Raw genomic sequence first — 18,149 nt, 5'->3', positions numbered from 1 at the left:
TATGAATAATAATAAAAATTAACATTTAATATGTATTAAAGTAACTTATTTAATAATAAAAATCTATATGAACATATCTAGTAAATCGATGTAATCGATTAATAAATAATAAAAACAAGTATCAATAAAGAAATTGATTATAAATTAAAATAAATTAAAAACACTTACAAAAATAATATAGGGATTACTTTTATTTAAATTTCTCGTGAAAAATTCAAAAAAATTTGAGTACCAAAATCGTTTTATTTCCTCACAGATTTACTAGGCTTGCTATTAAAGATTAACTCATACTTGCATTTTACATTCATTTCAAAATTTTAATATCTTTTCTTGCATTCATATATTTTCTTCTTCTTTTAATTCATTATTTCTTGTCTTTGTTGAATTAGTCATCTTACATGCATGATTAATACATAATTTTATTATATGGCATCATCGATGTTCTATTATACATATATGTATACATCCATTCCATTCATACATGCATCTCACGCTAAATACATTCCTACAATAACTCAATTCAAGATGCATTACATATAATAGCAATTGAGAATAAAATTAAACACATTAAAAAAATGAACATCAAAGCAGTTTGCGATCATTGATTTTTTAATTGATTATGTAACATGTAACTTTATGCATTTATATCACTTATTATATCAGTTCAATGAAACAGTAAACGTATTATAAACTATTCGTTATTTTAGTTTATAAATAATTATAATTATAATACTTTTATTACATAGGCATCTTATTAATATATTTTTTATGATCACGTTTGATTTCACTTTTGCCTCATTTATTCATTATCTTTTCTATATTATTCGATTCTTGATTCTTTCCTCGGAAATAAGTAAAGTTTGCTACAAATCAAATCACGTGATAAACACTGCGAGTTCAATTATTAGCTATCGAACTATCGATATTAAAATCGGTTTTTGTATTGTTGAGTTAATTGTGATTTGCCGTTATAAAGATCGTTTGTTATAATAAATAATTAAATAAATAAATAAATAAATTTTATTTAGGAATTATTATTTTAAAAATTATTCATTACGTTATATATATGCATTCTTTGAAAATATACGCGATCCTTTCAACCTACTATGAGTACATTTTTCAAGATCGAAATCGAAATTTTACACGTAAGTAACGTATAAATACTTTTTCAAATTATTCATTCCTTTCTACGATATATTTAACATATTTAAACATATACTATAGTTATTTCGGATTAATTTTAATCACTCATGAATTATTTTAACCTTAAAATATTGTATAGGATATCGAACGTATTTCGATAAAAATTAATTTAATCTGAAACAAGTGAAATCAATCTAACTTAACTGAACGAAATAATTTGATAATAAAAAATAAAATTCTGTAGCGAACGAAATTCTCGGAATTTTGTGTTAAATGATAAAATGTAAAAATTACAATAGGTAAAAATTGAAAGAGAATCGACACGTATCATAAGATCTTTCTTTATTTAGCGTTTTTTAAGAAGACAGGAGATCCCACGGGTACAAGACAGATACAATGGTATAATATGTGGGATGATTGGAAGACGTACGAGATCGTTACGAAAAAGGTTAAACGGAAAAACGAACTGCCATGATGGTCCCGCGTGATCTCGTGATGATCCCATTTTTTTTCTTCCATTTATGCTTTTTTTTTATTTTTCTCCATTTTTTTGTGCAATTTCATATTTGAATCTCGAGGAAATAGATCGTTATGAAACGATCCCTTCGAACAATTAAAAAATAGTAGTCTCGATCGTTATTCCACAGTAGTCATAAACATTTCGAGATCATCCTGTTTTCTATTTTGACTATCATTAAAGATAATATAAGTATACAGGCCGTGTCATGATGATGATGCGATTACGCGGGCTCGTTCAACGAAAATGCGATTAATACGTATGTGTGTGTATGTGTGTGTGACAGTAAACTTGCATCGTTGCAAAAAGCGAACCCGACGATATTGTTCGAAAACGTTGCTCGATATTCTATGACAGTATACATCTAATTGAACGAACGTTCATAGAAGTTACGGCAAATCTTGCGATAAAACGTCGTGGCTTCTCCTTCTATATATATATGTATTGTAAAACTTTTAGACAAAGTTACCTTTTGAATGTATATATATCACATTGGATCTCTACCTAACTATGCGACTAACTATGAACAATTAACTTCGTCATAAAAGTATAATTACAACCGCTTCGCTTCTTTCGTATCTGTTTATGTATCGATGTTACCATAAGATCATTAACTATTTGTACGCTGAGATAGATTCTCTTCATGATCAAACGTATATTTATGGTAATAGATGGAGATATATTGAAAATAGATGGATCATTTCTCTTGATATGTCTTTAATGATAATAATTATCATTATTATTGCTTCTTAACATTTTTACCATTGCTTTAATAAAATTTTATTCGATTAAAACAATCTTTTTTTACGAATAATAAATAATTTTTCCGTATTTATTTTTATTCTCTCTCATCCTTTGATTCATTTAATTTTCTGAAAATAACGAGTCAAGAGTGGTACTTGAAACAGGTGGGTCCATCTATCTTCCAATATTACATTTATATTTATAGGTTAGAATGCGTGTAGCTGACAACCCAGAGTTATCTTTTTTTCTTTCTTTCTTCGAAATAATTCTCGCGTCTCTCTCTCTCTCTTAAAACGTAGCTCGATTATTGAAACGCTGCAATTATACAGGAAAAAACGTACCATAAAACGGATAGGCGGATATATATCTACAAAAGGTGCACAAGTCGAAACGCTTGGATATCCTATTCCTATATATATATATATAATTAAATATATATATATACATATGTATATATATATTTATATGCATAAATACGCATAATATTATCTCTTGATAATTTGGTTCCTTGGTGTAATGCATATAGATACGTATATATATATACGTGTATATTCATATGTATATGTACGAATATGTATGTATTAATCAATAATTGATCCATACAACACGGGATTTGTTTTTTTTTTTTTTTCTTTTTTTTTTCTTAAGAGCAATACATATACATACGGTATTATAGATCGGGAGGCTATTTAAGATTGGATTCGGGTGATGAAATCACGCTATCGATTTTTATTTAAATACTTTTTCTCGCTTCGTATCGTTCTAATCTTCTTTTATCTTATATAACGTGGTTGTTTTTTTAATTGATAATATACGTATTTTATTAGGTTATTATCTCAAAGTTCTCTTCCCTTTTTAATGATCGGCAAATTTTTAACAGATCAAGTCATTTAAATGTGTTTAAAATTTTTTTTAATTCTCTTCTGTTTCGAAATGAAAAATTTTTTTAATTTCTTATCGATTCTTATCAGCAAATCAAAATATAGGATTAAAAATAGAATCGTGAAGAATCTTTTTTTAAGAAAAGAAATTTTAAGGACAAATAATCGTTGATCCAAGGAAAAGAGATATTTAATTATAGAATATCCTCGAGAACTTTACCCCCACTCTACGCTTTTTTTTTCGCTAATTATAATCCTTACTTAATTAATCGTTTACTACGCTAATTAATCGATTCATCTTCTAAAACTCTTTTAATCTCTCTCTTTTCAGTGACGATCCGTGATATGATGTACATGTACGAAATGTTCGATCAGTATTAATCGATCCTCGCATATCAAATTTTTAAGTAAGTAAAATCCTCTTTCCAATATCATTTTCCATCCATTTGGATTTTGCCGAAACGTAATTTTATTCCATTTCTTCAATTGCAGAAAACGAGCCAATTTGATTCTCGACGATTTCCACTGTTAAAGTGTATATCTCCCCTCTCACGTCACGACAAGGGGGGGAGGGATTAAGAAACGACAAGGACCGAGACGATATTTCGTTATTCAACTGAAATGGCCAAATCCAGATCGCTCAATAAACTTCCTGAACATCTCGTACAGTTGATAACTCGCAGAAGCACAGGAAGTGGTCGTCGCAAGGATTCATGACGCAGAGCCAAGCGAAACGGCTTTGAACAGGATATGACCACGTCTCGTACTAATCATATATATATAGATATATATATATATAGACGAAGGAGACGAGTGACATCTACCAGCTCACCGCACAAGGATCGAGAGTCTGTCAAGCTCTGCAATGCTTCATTCCTTAAAACGGAACACCGGTTTTCCTGGTACCCGGCAATATTAATTCGTACATTTGTAGGCCGACGTCTACACAATTGTATTTTGTTCATCGCTGTGTCGTCGAACGTGGAAATTGAATATCTCTCTCGTTCGAGAGTGCGTACAAAAACAACGACAGACGAGTGAACGCTCCCTAACTTATCTTTCGAGAACTAAAGCGCGCGGGATTTTTCTCGTTCGAATCTGGGGACTAACGTCTACGATAGGGGGTTATCTACCGATAGAAAATTTGCGGCCAAACTGGCCAAGAATCGAGGATCTTATCGAGGTAAAAAAGGGAGGCGGATCCATTGGTAATTTTTTTAGTTAATTTAGGATATGATTATAAGTAGTTATTATCTAGTGTCTAAAAACTGTTTTCTTGTCTTTCAGAAATATTCGCATGGATGTCAAGAGGACCTTTTTTTGGATGCAGAAATTAATTTTATTCTATTATTTTCTATATATTATGTTATAAAATATTATAATATTGATTATATAAATGTGAAATTTATATATATATGTAACATTCTTGTGCAACAAACAAACTAAAATTATTAAAACAACAAAATTTTTGAAACAAAAAACAATTAACAATTAATAACAATTAATTTTTGAAACAAAAAAAATTAACAATTAATAACAATTAATAACAATTAATTTTTGAAACAAAAAACAAATAAAATTAAAAATTATTAAAACAACAAAATTTTTGAAACAAAAAACAAACAAATAAAAATTATTAAAACAACAAAATTTTTGAAACAAAAAACAAACAAACTAAAAATTATTAAAACAACAAAATTTTTGAAACAAAAAACAATTAACAATTAATAACAATTAATTTTTGAAACAAAAAACAAACTAAAAATTATTAAAACAACAAAATTTTTGAAACAAAAAACAAACAAACAAACTAAAAATTTTAACACAGAATAGAATATTAATTAAGAAACTCGACAATCTTCCGACACTTAATTTCCCTTAATTTTAAAGACTTTGTTTTTCAAAGACTTGGGAAATCAATAAAACTATTAATTAGCATAAGTTAATTACAATCAATTTCTTTTAATTTCTCTGAAATTGTTACCAACTCCTCTAAATGAATTTGCCTCCTTTTTGCTGCCAAGCTCCTCGATTCTGTCTCGATCACATCATCACTCGATGACGATCGTCGCGAGGATTCGTACGAAGATAGATCGTTAAAAAAATTATTTCGTTTCAGGATCTATCTTAGTTAGTGCGAGTCTCGAAACCTGAAAGAAAATACTTTTTTTTATTAGAAAGAAAAATTATTAAATTGTTCAAAACAATGGAAAATTTGCGTGGAAGTACAATCTAATATTCTTATCGATCTATCGTTTGGTATTTTTGGTGGCGCTGAGGAACATTCTTTCGAGATTTCTCTTTTTCTCTTTTACGCTCTAATAATTAGACTGCTGATTTTTACATAAATTACATAAACAAATATACCTTCTTCTCCCATAAGATAAATAATCAATTTGGAAGATAATAATATCGAAAAAATTCCCAATAATTTCAATCCATAAAAGAGAGGTTAGGAAATTTATTATTTCGAACAATTCTCCACGGATCGGTTTAACAATTTTAATATGATGAATAAATCGTAGCTAATAATATAACTAATCTCACTAATCTTAATATCACTAATGATACAATAATTAATCTTACACGAGAGAATTCGTTTAAATAATCAATCGATAGAAGATGATGGATCGTGGCCAAGATCCATCTTTCGATAAATTAGGCCCACGCCAATGGAAACGCGTGGGTAATAAAATGGGAAATTTGGAAACCCCGTAGGGTAATAAAATTACACTTTGCTCGTGAGAAGAGCATCCCTGACTTAATTAGTGCCCCGTTATCGATCTTGCTGAATCGTTAAAACATAAACACGTTATTCGGCCACAATTTGATCTAATTATAATTATCACCACGTGGAGACAGGATCATTTTTCTTTTTTTTAATCATCGATTCGATAATAATTTTCCTTCCAATTAACAACTGTCTCTCTCTCTCTCTCTCTTTATATTTACGCCTCGATTAATCGGTCGAAAAGAAAGCGTTTAACGTTTCTTTTGTTTCATTATCGATAATCGATTTTTTCACCAGTTCCCTTTCGACCGGAAACTCTTTCATTCCGGAACAAAGGGAGGGAAGAAGCTCGAGAGAAGATAAGAAGAATATATATATATACATATAAATTAAACTAATTAATACTCACGGATTTTTCAACCGTGTAATCGTATTCATCTCGAATATTTTATTCAAATGTTTCTATAAATTGTTTCGGTCGAGAACTCGATTGTTATTAAATTATTATCGTTGATCGATACGAAAATAAAATTCGTGGGAAGAAATTGTATATAATTCTTTACATTCTTCTTAATACAACGTTAAATATACACACACACACACGATATGTCCCTCTCTTTAGAAAAATTATTGCTTGTATCGTCAAATGGAACAAATATTCGATTATCACGTTGGGATAAATTTTAAAACATACTTCACAAATATTTTAAAAATTAAATAATTCATATCGATCGACAATTCCCGGAATAAAGAATCTAAAAAGGAATCTCGCGTTTCATTTCGAACAGGCGACGATCGTGCGCTAGTCGATCGGGTGCTTTAAAAGCTCTCGTCGATCCCTCGGTCCCTCGCAAGGTTGAACACTTCGAAATCGCCGTCCGCCGCGTCCGGTACACCCGGTGCAACTGGTATCTCGGGTCGAAGGGCGACACAGTCCCGCGGCGAGCACTCGACGCGGCCCTCGGATCCGCAGCTGCATTCGATGCAGTTCCCGGTCGAGTGAGGCAGCAACTCGCCCTCGCGATACTCCCTTCCTGTAAACAGATTTCCACGTTCGTCAGCATCCCTTTCTTCCTCGTACAAGTGTTTAAAAATTTGAAAGATCGAGATTTTTTACTACTCGTACTTTTACCACGTATTAAGTGACAGTTTTTGGTTGTATTTTGATTAATAGTATAGTTTTCTGTATTTTCTGAACGAAGATTTCGATAAAATTACATTTTCGTTTCGACCGAAGAAAATAATCTTTCGTTACTGGCGAATTACATTTAAATTTCCCGCCCTTTTAATCCTAACTGCGCTTTCGTCTCTTTTCTATTACTGTCTTAACTGACAGTCTTTGGTTATATTTCATTAATCAGTAATGGTATAGTTTTTTCTATTTTTTGAATGAAAAAAATGATAAAATTACATTTTCGCTTCGACCGAAGAAAATAATCTTTCGTTACTGGCGAATTCCATTTAAATTTCCCGCCCTTTTAGTCCTAACGATGATACACTGCACTTTCTACTACTGTCTTAATTGACAGTCTTTGATTATGTTTCATTAATCAGTAATGGTATAGTTTCTTCTATTTTTTGAACGAAGATTTCGAAAAAATTACATTTTCGATCGAAGAAAATCATCTTTCGTTACTGGCGAATTCCAATTAAATTTCCCGCCTAACGATGATACTGCACTTTTATCTCTTTTCGGGAAAAAATAGATAGTCGGCTCATTCGTCATTTCTACTACTGTCTTAAGTGACAGTCTTTGGTTATGTTTCATTAATTAATAATGGTGTAGTTTCTTCTATTTTTTGAACGAAGATTTCGATAAAATTACATTTTCGATCGAAGGAAATCAATCTTTCGTATAGTCGGCCCATTCATAATTTCTACTACTTTTGTTATCTGATTAATCTGAGTAATAATAGAAGAAAATAAAATCTTTCTTTTACTAATCCGCCAATTCCAATTAAATTTCCCGCCCATCTAATCCTAACAATGATTACGAGCCAGTTAAGTGCAAAACATCGAGGCAGTCGCCTCGAACGGTCGGGACACCGCTATTCCGACCAATCGTCGCACAAAGGGGAGTCGATCAACGATACATCCTCCCGATATTTCCCCTATATTTCCGTATAGAGGAAATCCGTCCGCGCGACGCGAGACTAATTGCGCTCCCCCCACCCTTCTTCCCCCTCCTTCTCCCACGGCTTTCTAACCGCGCGTATGAATCGATATCTCGCGGCGAAGAATCGCGGAGAGAGAGAAAGAGAGATAGAGAGAGAGAGAAACAGGGAGGAGGTGGAGGGGAGGAGCGAGTTGATCCATTACCCATGACGAGACACGTAGTAGGGGCCGGTTGCGATGTAGTCGAGGAATAGGTCGCGTTAATCTCCCCGTATCCCTGTTGTTGCTCGAGCGATGCCTCCTCAGCTGGATCACCGGAAGCTTCGAAACTGTCTACGGCGTCCGTGCTTCCTTCCAGGGACGGCGTGTAATTACTTTCTATCGTGGTCGACGGGAGGAACGAGGGGCCGGCGGAAGGGTCGGTGCTCGGATTGTAATTCTGCCACCAACAATACACCTCGCCTGCGACGCACATGCAATGAGAGTTCGGGTCGTACGACGGTATCTGGAAACGGAACGAGAAAATTCATACGCTCGCTATTGCGATTATGGCGAAGACGGGGAGAGGAGGGGGAAGGGAAGGAGAAGGGAAGGGGGAGTTCTATCCCGTAGCTGGATACGTTGTTTGGATTGGGCTTTTTAGAGGAGAGAGAGAGAGAGAGATATTACGATTTTATACGGTATAATGGTAGCGTATAGCAAGAGAGATTATTAAGAGGGATGGAGGGAAATTAAAATTAAATGGGAAAAGATTGAAACGATAGATTGAATATTGTTGACAGGAAAGTATATATATATATGAAGGAAAAGAAATAGGTACCAACTTGAAATAGCACTGCTGGCAACATTCGGTAATAAAATTACAAATAAAATTGTTTAATTTCAGCGAGTACTATTATAAATTAGAATTAATTAAATGAAAATCAGGACAGTTTATTTTAGAATGTTTATTTTTTTATCATTTTCATTTCAAACGGAATTCATCTTCGATTCCAAAAATATTGCGACAATATAGTTCAATTTTTTCCAATTCACGTATTAAAAGATATATGTGTGCATTTCATCGAAGAGGGGCGCTTGTTAAGATTTAACAAGATCTTCATCTATCGCTAATCAATCTGAATTCTGAAAACGTATTCCGTGCACATTTGCTAGCAAAATAAATATGAACGATTGAAACAAACAATTATTCTTGGTAGATGAATAAATAAAAAAAATATATATATATATATAAATTTCCAATATTTTAATTTTCAATCTTCGTTTAAATCTCTGCATTTTACGATTTAAATAAACAATACTGGTTCGTGAAGAGGAATAGATAAAAAAAAAGAAAAATTGGAAATTTAAATTTGAAGAGTAGAATTTTTATTTATAATCTTCGTTCGAATTTTATATTTTCGCAAGTGTTCTCGACGTGTCATAAATATTTCACTGACATTCGTCAGAAGTTTGTGCGAGTAACAACAGCCCCTCCTCTCTCGAGATAGGTGTCCAATTAATAGGATGAAGCGTTATCGGGCAACACCTGTGAGAATAGATCGAAAGTCGTCGCGTCGTGAAATTAATAATTTCGTGACGTTTCTCTGACTCTTCATCCTCCATTTTTTCTCCCTTTCTTTTTCTCTGCCGCTTGCGTTAATTTTTTTTCTTTTTTTTTTTTTGATGATGATTCTTCTCGATTCTTTTTCCCAAATAATTATCATCAAACGTAATAACTTTACAAGATGATCGATATGTTTCGAAATTTTTCGAGACTCTTCGAATTTTCTCGAATTTTTTCAAATTCAATTATTTCTACAATTTTATTCAAATTTTATTTATTATATTAATTGTGAAATTTTAGAAGAGGAATCTTTTCAAATTTCCCGCGTTTTTTCAATTTCAAATCTTCTTCTTTTTATTATTATTTTTTTGCTTTTAATTTCAATTTGATCCACTTTTCTTTCATTAGATTTTATATCATTATTAATATAATTTCTTTTTAATTCGAATAATTTTTATATTATTTCTTTTTTAAATTAATTATTTTCCCTTTCTCGATTTCATTCGATTTGTTTTCCTCTTTCACTCGATTTCTACTATCTACTTTTCTTCTCTTTCTCCCTTTTCTCCCTCTTCTCTTTTCGAAAGATGTCCTTTTGCTCGTCGATGCCACGTCGAGCGTTAATATTATTAATTAATGGTGGCCCTGCGGGATGACTTCCAATGAATTTCGAGAGGCGACGCCGTCGCGACGGATTCACGTTTCTTCGTTACGAGAGGAGCGTGTATAGTAATTAATGACACGTTTCGCCGACTCGTCGAGCTCTTTTAATACGCTTCGCTTTTCTTCTTATTTTTACCAATTTTCAATGAAATATATAGAAAATACTAGCTTTCGTTAGATTTTGAATTTTTTTTTTTTACAAAGTATCATTGAAAGAAATACTTGTAAATATCGATCTTGTCAATTAATTTTTTTTCAATCTTATCTTATCAAATTTTTTTCGTATTATTTTACATACGATGGTAAACTTTTTAAATGATTTGAAAAGAAAATGGATATTTTAGAATCAAAAGAATAATCGAAATAATTTTTTATTACGTAAAATCTTTTGAAAAAAAAAAAGAAGAATTCTTCCGAAGCACAAAATGGAAATAATAAACATTTCAGAATCGTTCGTTTTGTATTGATATCACGTATACAATACCGAAAAGATACAGTTCACAAATTGAACGTTGTTCGAGACTTGCCATTCATCCAACCTTCGAGACGATAGCAATGAACTGTATAATCGTTTCGTTGCACGTATTTCATTTTTCACAGTGGCCCCTTGTCGAGGATCGCCTTCCGTTCGTTCATTCGTTCGTTATTAACGTCCGAGTTTATCTCTGTGTTCGGTCGGTAACATCGATAACATTATTGGAACGTGACGCGCCTGTTCGACGTGCACCAGGGATGCATGTCTCACTGCGAGAAAATTCCGCAAGGTAGCCAATAACGTAATAATGCGATCGACAAAATGGAACTTGTTTGGAATCTGTGATATCACGCGATACATCCAAGATTTATCGATTTTATTACAAAACTGAAGCGAAATTTGGTACAAATGTAATTCTACGATGGACCTTTGATCCAGAGATGACCAAAAAAAATATAGATATTTTTGAAACTGTTATATCGTTTCTATCTTATAGTTATTCAATTTAAGTGAGTTAATTCGATGCATAGAAACACAGATTTATTCACGAAACTTATGCTTCAGAGTGAAACAAAGGTTCGTTTGTATTCAAAGAGGGTAATCGAGAATTTGTATGAGAAATATGATGAATGTTAGCTTTGAGGTAGATAGAAAGTTACTGAAGATTGATTGAAAATTATGGTGGATAGAGTCTGTATCACTTATACTTGAAAAGAGAGAATATGCAATTGGATATCGAATAAGAACGATCGAATATTTCTATATATTCAAAGAATAAAATATTTATATATGGATAAATTTAACCTCGAAATAGATATTTGAAATTACATTAATCAATTTTTCTGAATTTTTAAGACAATTTTTCCAGATTACCTGAAAAATATAGCATAAAAGATAATTGGATCGGTCGGTATTATCGGTATTTATCCGATTTTTTCCGAGCTCGCCCGACTTTTCCCGAGCTCGCCCGATTTCTTCCGACTTTATCCGAACTTGCTCGAGCATTCCATACTTCGAATATCTTTGATACACATTCGATTCCGTCTTTTTGATCGATTCGTTCGAAACATAGGATACAGTGAAATTTTCTTCCCGTTCTGTGTCTATCCGTTATCGTATTCGAAGCACGTGCTGTTTAAAGCAATAAAAGCACATGAGAATATTCATATCAAATTATTAATACGTAGACAGGACACGGAAGGAATAAGGAATGAATAAATATTAGGAGAGACAATCGAAAGCGGGAAACTGTTAACTGCGTTAATTGGCATATGCACATTGATTCCACCCAGCTATTCGCCATTGTTATTGATCTCTATTATTAATTAACGTTCTCGCGTATATATATATATCTCGTATACGTATCTATCAATTAATTGTATATTTTCATTATTCATTCCTGTCAAACGTGACAATATCAAAATTTTATATAAAAAAAAATACAATTAGATTTTAACAAAAATTAAAATGAAAATTAAAAAAAAATCCCTGTTGCAAAGAAATGAAAAAACGATCCTTTTTCCCAAAATATTATTCTGTCTATTTTAATTCAAAATTAAAATGACAAATTACATATAAAATACAAATTTACTTTCTGAAATAAAATAAAATACTTGCGTTTCGAAAATTGTCTCGATCCTGTGAATATATTCTATTTCCCGTGCATTTTTCGAAAAAACCTTTATCGAACGATACGTGTAAGCGTCTGTTGGATTTCACGTATGCATTAATCTCCGTGTACGCAAACATTATCAAAATGGTATTTCATTTCACGTACATCTATCTATCCATCTGTCTATCTGAAAACAAAAATCTCTGGCACCGTTCCACCATATTCGTTTGTGCCTTATAATTGTAAGAGTCGATTAAAAAATAAAATAGGATAAAATAAAAGAGGAAAGGGGTGGGGAGTGATCGCGATTTCTGTTTACCCACCGTCTGCCCGTGCGAATACGTATTCTCATCGACGTTGCATTTTTTCGGGTACGATTCTTCCGTGGTTATCTCACTCCTTCCATCTTCTTGCACGGCTACGTCCACCTCACCGAGAAGAACTTCCCCCGTCGTTTTTGCTGGAACTGAAGGAAATGTATGGAGATTAGAAGGCCGATATCGGTTGAAAAATTGAACGTAAGAGAATTTTAACGAGAAAATAGAAGGAAATAAAAATTTAAAATGAATTTCGAACTAAATAAAAATAAATTCTATAAAATCGTAAATCATTTTTGATAGAGATAAAAATTTTCCAGAAATTGGCCTTGCTTCGTGGAAATAAATAAAATTTTATTATGATTGTAGAATTTTTATTTTCATTGATAATTAATAATTAGAAAATTAATATTTTGTTAAATTAAATGCTTCAATCTCTTTTAAGTTGTTAATTGTTAAGTTTAAAAATTTTTCAACAATTTTCTTTCGAGCTTTTCCCCTCCCTCTTTGTTACATGAAATTTTTTTCTTCTCCAATTTCTCCACCCGAACTTTCGAATCGTTTTATTTTCGTTCGTTATAGGAAAAGTTTTCCACCGCTGCATGCGAAACGCCATTATCCTGCAACTTCGACGTTACTCGATTTTTTTGCGGAGAAATTTACTTACTACATCGACATCTAATGCTTTTCTCACGGCTCCATTTCTACGGGCTGGTTAACGACGCTTTTATCGTTTTGCAAAATGGAAGTCTCTTAGATGTAGGTTTTTAAGAAATATCTGGCTCTCCCCTTTTCTTGAATGATTAATTTTCAATTAAAGTTAGGATCAATTATAGAAATAAGAGTAAGGTAAACGTGAAAATTATGGACAAGAATCATTTTTCTTTATTTTGTTATTAAATATTTATGTATTAATAAAGATAATGGAAAATAATTCTTTTTAACCAGATTTGAAAGTAAAATAAATAGAAAGAATATAAATCAAAATAGATGCATAATATATTGATTGTTGCATAACTAAATTTATTATTCTATTTTTCAGTTTGTTTATCATTATATCATTATAATTTATCATCAAAGAACTATCTTTTTTGATTTATGTAACATCAATAATTATTGTAACTTTAGATAGAAATTAGATACAATGGTTCTTTTGAACTCATTCTGAAAGAAAAACAATCCATTTTTCTGTATATTTATTAACAAGTTTTTTTCCACTTGCTGACAAACCAAGTTTGTTATCTAAAAATTTAAAAAAAAAATTATCTTTGAAATACCATAATTTTCAACAAAATAAGAATAGAGTAACAATTTAGGGTTCATTTTAAAAAAAAGAGCCTTCATGGCTTAGTATTTATCTCTTTTTTGGAGAATGCTTTTTCACATATTGATAAACCAAAGGATATCAATGAATTTTTGATGAAAAAATTGGCATATTTTCATTTATTGCAACTTTAGATTGAAATGTAGAATATTCTTTTTGTTCTTATTTTAAAGAAAATATATTCTACTTTTATTGAGTTAATATTAATGTCTGATAATTTAATTTTTGTTCTTTTAAAAATGAGTTGTATTTTATTAGAATTTAATAAAACAAAATTAAATGTCAATCTTAATGTTGCAATTACATCAATGATTGTTTCTTATTGAACAGGATTGTGAAAGTCACCTTCGACGACAATTAACTTCACTCTTGCTTCATAAAACTGGGAAAAGAATGAGAAAGGGATAAAGCAAGGATAATTTATGTCGAACCGAAGGACGCAATAAGACAAATGGAAACAGCTGATAAATATTGACAAACTGTCCAATAGGGGTGACAAATTAAATCCATTCGATGTAATCGAGACACGAGACGTTTATGAGATTACATCGTTTCGACTAGAATATCGTATACAGTCGTCGATAATTCCCTCTTTTATATTTTTCTTCCGCAAATCTGCGTTCCATCCATTATCGTTCTTCCATTACTTCACGTATTAAATTAGATTTCTTGATTTAAATTCGTTCTGCAATCAGTAAAAATATAAATCCTGTAAATAAAATTTATATTCGGATAGAAATGTAATTATAATAAAATATCCAATTGTTTTCATAATTATGCATATATTTGTATAAGAAAAATTTGAAGAGAAAAGAATGAAATCTTGTTTAACAACTTTTTGAAATTATTTAATTTTTAATTTCAGTAATTTTTGAATAATAAATTGGAAGAAATGTAAGATACAACTAGACTTGAAAATTTTGTAAAAGAAACAGCAACTTTGTATTAAGAGAACCTGGATGTTAACACAAGAGTTAACTTGACATACAAACGTGACTATATTAAGTCTAGAATATTCTCAGTCTACATGGAAAAAAAATGTTATTTGATGAAACTATTCCTAACTTTTCAGATACATTTTCTTCTCTTTCTTTAAATCTTTTGTTCTGTTTGATCTCGTTTAACTTTAATTTAAATACAGACAGATGAGAAATTCGTCAGAATCAAAAGCTTTATAATGATGGGAACGAATATCAGTGTTACATGCGACAGATGGAAAGTAATTTTAATAACGTTCCCGGGAGAGTGAGAGAAATGAGGCGGCTTTATTTGCGGATAAATTGAATGAGTTAACGAGCAGAAAATCTCTAATTTATGAATACTTTATAATTATATATAATTTAGAAAATTTATAAGCTGACTTTTATTAATGATGAAAGGTTAAAAAAAAAAAAGGTATATTTTATCCAAATATAAATTCAGCGAAATATTATTTCGTTTCTTTGTCGCGCAATCACAAAATTTGATTAATTATTAATATTTCGAGAATCGCTTTTTGATTAAACTAAAAAAAAAAAAAAGCACGTAACAAAATTATTATTATATCGTGAATTCACAAACGTGAATTCGAGAAACATATTTCCTATTCTGTTTTACATATATATATTTAACAGTTTCAAATTATGTCATAATATATTTACATCAAACCTTCGAAACTCATTGGAGGCACGATATCGATAATATAATTTATTCGCTCACGCAATAACCTTATTACTTAGTTCATAAATTAAATAATATTAATTAAATTAATTTAATTAATACACAATTATTTTAACTGTCCAAAATATTGTCATTTTATGATTTACCTGCAATTACAAATTTTTAAAATATGAAAATTGTTCCATTCCCTTCGTTCACCTGTCATTTACGATGGAAAACGATGGCCGGTAATAAGACGAACACTCTACATTTTAATGAAGAAAGCAGTCTCTTCGCGCTAACTCGAGTTGCCCGTGCTGACAAATCCACTTCGAGCTAACGAATGCAAGTGGGCCACACTATTTCTGGTTTTATGCCAAGAATACGAAGCTTGCACCCTTTTTTTGAATCTAAATCACCGATATTTATATTGGAATATCGGCTTTAAAAGTCGAGAGACACTCGATTCATTGCTCCTGTGAGAAGCGGTGACGTTGACTGTTAATCGAATACCTGAAACTTATCGACCTACAACGTAATCATAAATTAATTAATCGTCTACCTTAAATTAATTCCTCGAGTTTTCGAAATTCACCTAATTTGCGTCTTAACGCCACTTCTACGTGAACTACTTCGCGTTAATAATACAAATTCGAAAGTAGAAAATTTCCTAGTATGTGAAACTCGATATGCATATAAATAACTATATTATTTTGTTTAGAGATTAATTTATTAAAGGGAAATTTATTCTCTAGATAATTATTATATATTGTGAAATTAATAATTTGAAAAGTGTGTAGAGGAGCATTTTTTCATTATTTAAGAAATTGTATTTTTTTTTTAGATTGTTCTATTTATCTAGTTACTTTTTTCTCGACTAATAAGATTCTCTAAAAATCTGTTAGTATAAACATATGAAAGTTAAGACAGTTATATAATATAAATCCTGTCTCACTATATTAATAGATTTCGTAAAAAAATATCATACATCACTTCTCATCTTTAATTTTATCCTTAATTTTATCATAAATCGATCGAAATTAGATAGATATACAATCAACGAATCACACACTTAATTCTAATGTACCTAGTAAATAATAATTACTAGCCTAGTGAATAAAAAAGTACTATATAGTCTGTCGCTCGTCATAATTTCGCTCTTAACCTCTACGCTACTTGCACCATTTTCACAAGCAAGATCAAAGACAGTATCTTTAAAAATTTCAAATTTCTATCGCGATCTTCATCTCAATCGCGTTCATCGACGTCAAAAATCCTCGTCGCGTCGTCGTTGTGTTCCACGGCGAGCATCTGCAACGCTCCAGATTTACGTTCCTCGAGCGGATTAAACTGCGGAGGAAAAGTTGAGTGGAGATCTTAAAGGCGAGAGTGGTGTTGGCAACATTTCCATCCATGGAAAACCCATAGTGCCAGACTACCGAGGAGCGTTTTCCTCGAGTAGAGGAAGGTAATTCGCGGAAAGGAAGGAACGGGCAATCCTTCTTCACCGGGTTAATCCTACATCCCATTACCCGTTGCATTCATCCTCTGTCTCCCTTCTGTTCGAGGGCGTGAACACGACAAATCGATTTCCACGCTTCACGAAACCAAGTCGGTCTGTACATAGACTGTTCCCGATCCCGCTTTAAATTCCACCTCTTACACTTACCTCTCTCTCTCTATCCGATAACTGTACATACCTGTGATCTTGTTAGTTACATCTATGAGTAATTGGACATTAAATTAAAGTAGTGTAAGTTTATTAATCTATTTATTTTATGAATTTATGTAATTTATGTAACACTAGAACTGTTTGTAGTATCAAAGTGTGAAAATAAATCTAGATCATTTTAATATGTTTGATTGTTCTAATGTTATTATTGCATTTAATTGCAATTAAAATTTAGAATAAGGCATATTAATCTATTCCTATATGTATCTTTGAAGGGTTGATTCTACAGAACAAAAAAAATTGATGTGTCAATTTATTGAAGCTTATATAAAGTGAAGCATGAAGAATAGAATAAAATGGTTGCTTGACAAAGATAGAGACACGAAAATAAATTTATCTGTTTTTACTGTGATATAAGTAACCGATATCAAGTTGAAAGGTATGTGTAATAAATGCCATTGCCTTTAGATTCTGATGAAAAAGACACTTTGTGTATGACAAAACAAAGAGTGATAATTCGTGGCTTCGAGTTCAAACGTTTGAAAAATATACAGTCATTCTGTCGACAGAGTTTTTCACTAGTTCCAGTTTTACACACAGATGAAAAAGCTATTTGACGATACTGATCGATTGCGGCGAACTTTGTTACTTGTTGCTGTTGTGGATAACTTTGAATATCGATGTAGCCTCGAGGAATGAATCGTAGCCAATGGAACTTAATTCGTGCCGCGAATTAACAAAGTGCAAAAAGAAGTCACAATGTTATTCAAA

The 18,149-nt window shown here is 31.5% G+C and overlaps 1 protein-coding gene and 1 long non-coding RNA gene across 3 annotated transcripts in view; one reads left to right on the top strand and one right to left on the bottom strand.

Moving 5' to 3' along the window:
* The first annotated feature begins 742 nt into the window (after positions 1-742).
* On the top strand, positions 743-4,719 carry LOC113219139. Its single transcript, XR_003305800.1, has 3 exons — positions 743-1,145; positions 3,617-4,493; positions 4,573-4,719. It is a non-coding gene; the product is annotated as an uncharacterized LOC113219139 (long non-coding RNA).
* Positions 4,720-5,082: 363 nt separating this feature from the next.
* The window catches only part of LOC725243 (kielin/chordin-like protein), an 81,132-nt gene continuing 68,065 nt past the window's right edge, over positions 5,083-18,149 (bottom strand). Inside the window, exons 2-5 of one of the 2 annotated variants that reach the window (XR_003305701.1) lie at positions 12,751-12,893; positions 8,336-8,636; positions 6,426-7,050; positions 5,083-5,435 (exon numbers count right to left, since the gene is read on the bottom strand). Coding sequence is in view for 1 of the 2 variants with exons in the window: in XM_026443902.1 (XP_026299687.1) it covers positions 6,836-7,050; positions 8,336-8,636; positions 12,751-12,893 (659 nt within the window). In the remaining variant the exon portion in view is untranslated. The other variant, XM_026443902.1, reaches the window with a different exon arrangement.

Source organism: Apis mellifera, linkage group LG11 (assembly GCF_003254395.2).
Source record: "Apis mellifera strain DH4 linkage group LG11, Amel_HAv3.1, whole genome shotgun sequence".
Classification (NCBI taxonomy): Eukaryota; Metazoa; Arthropoda; class Insecta; order Hymenoptera; family Apidae; genus Apis; species Apis mellifera.
This window is presented reverse-complemented; position numbering and strand designations above follow the sequence as displayed.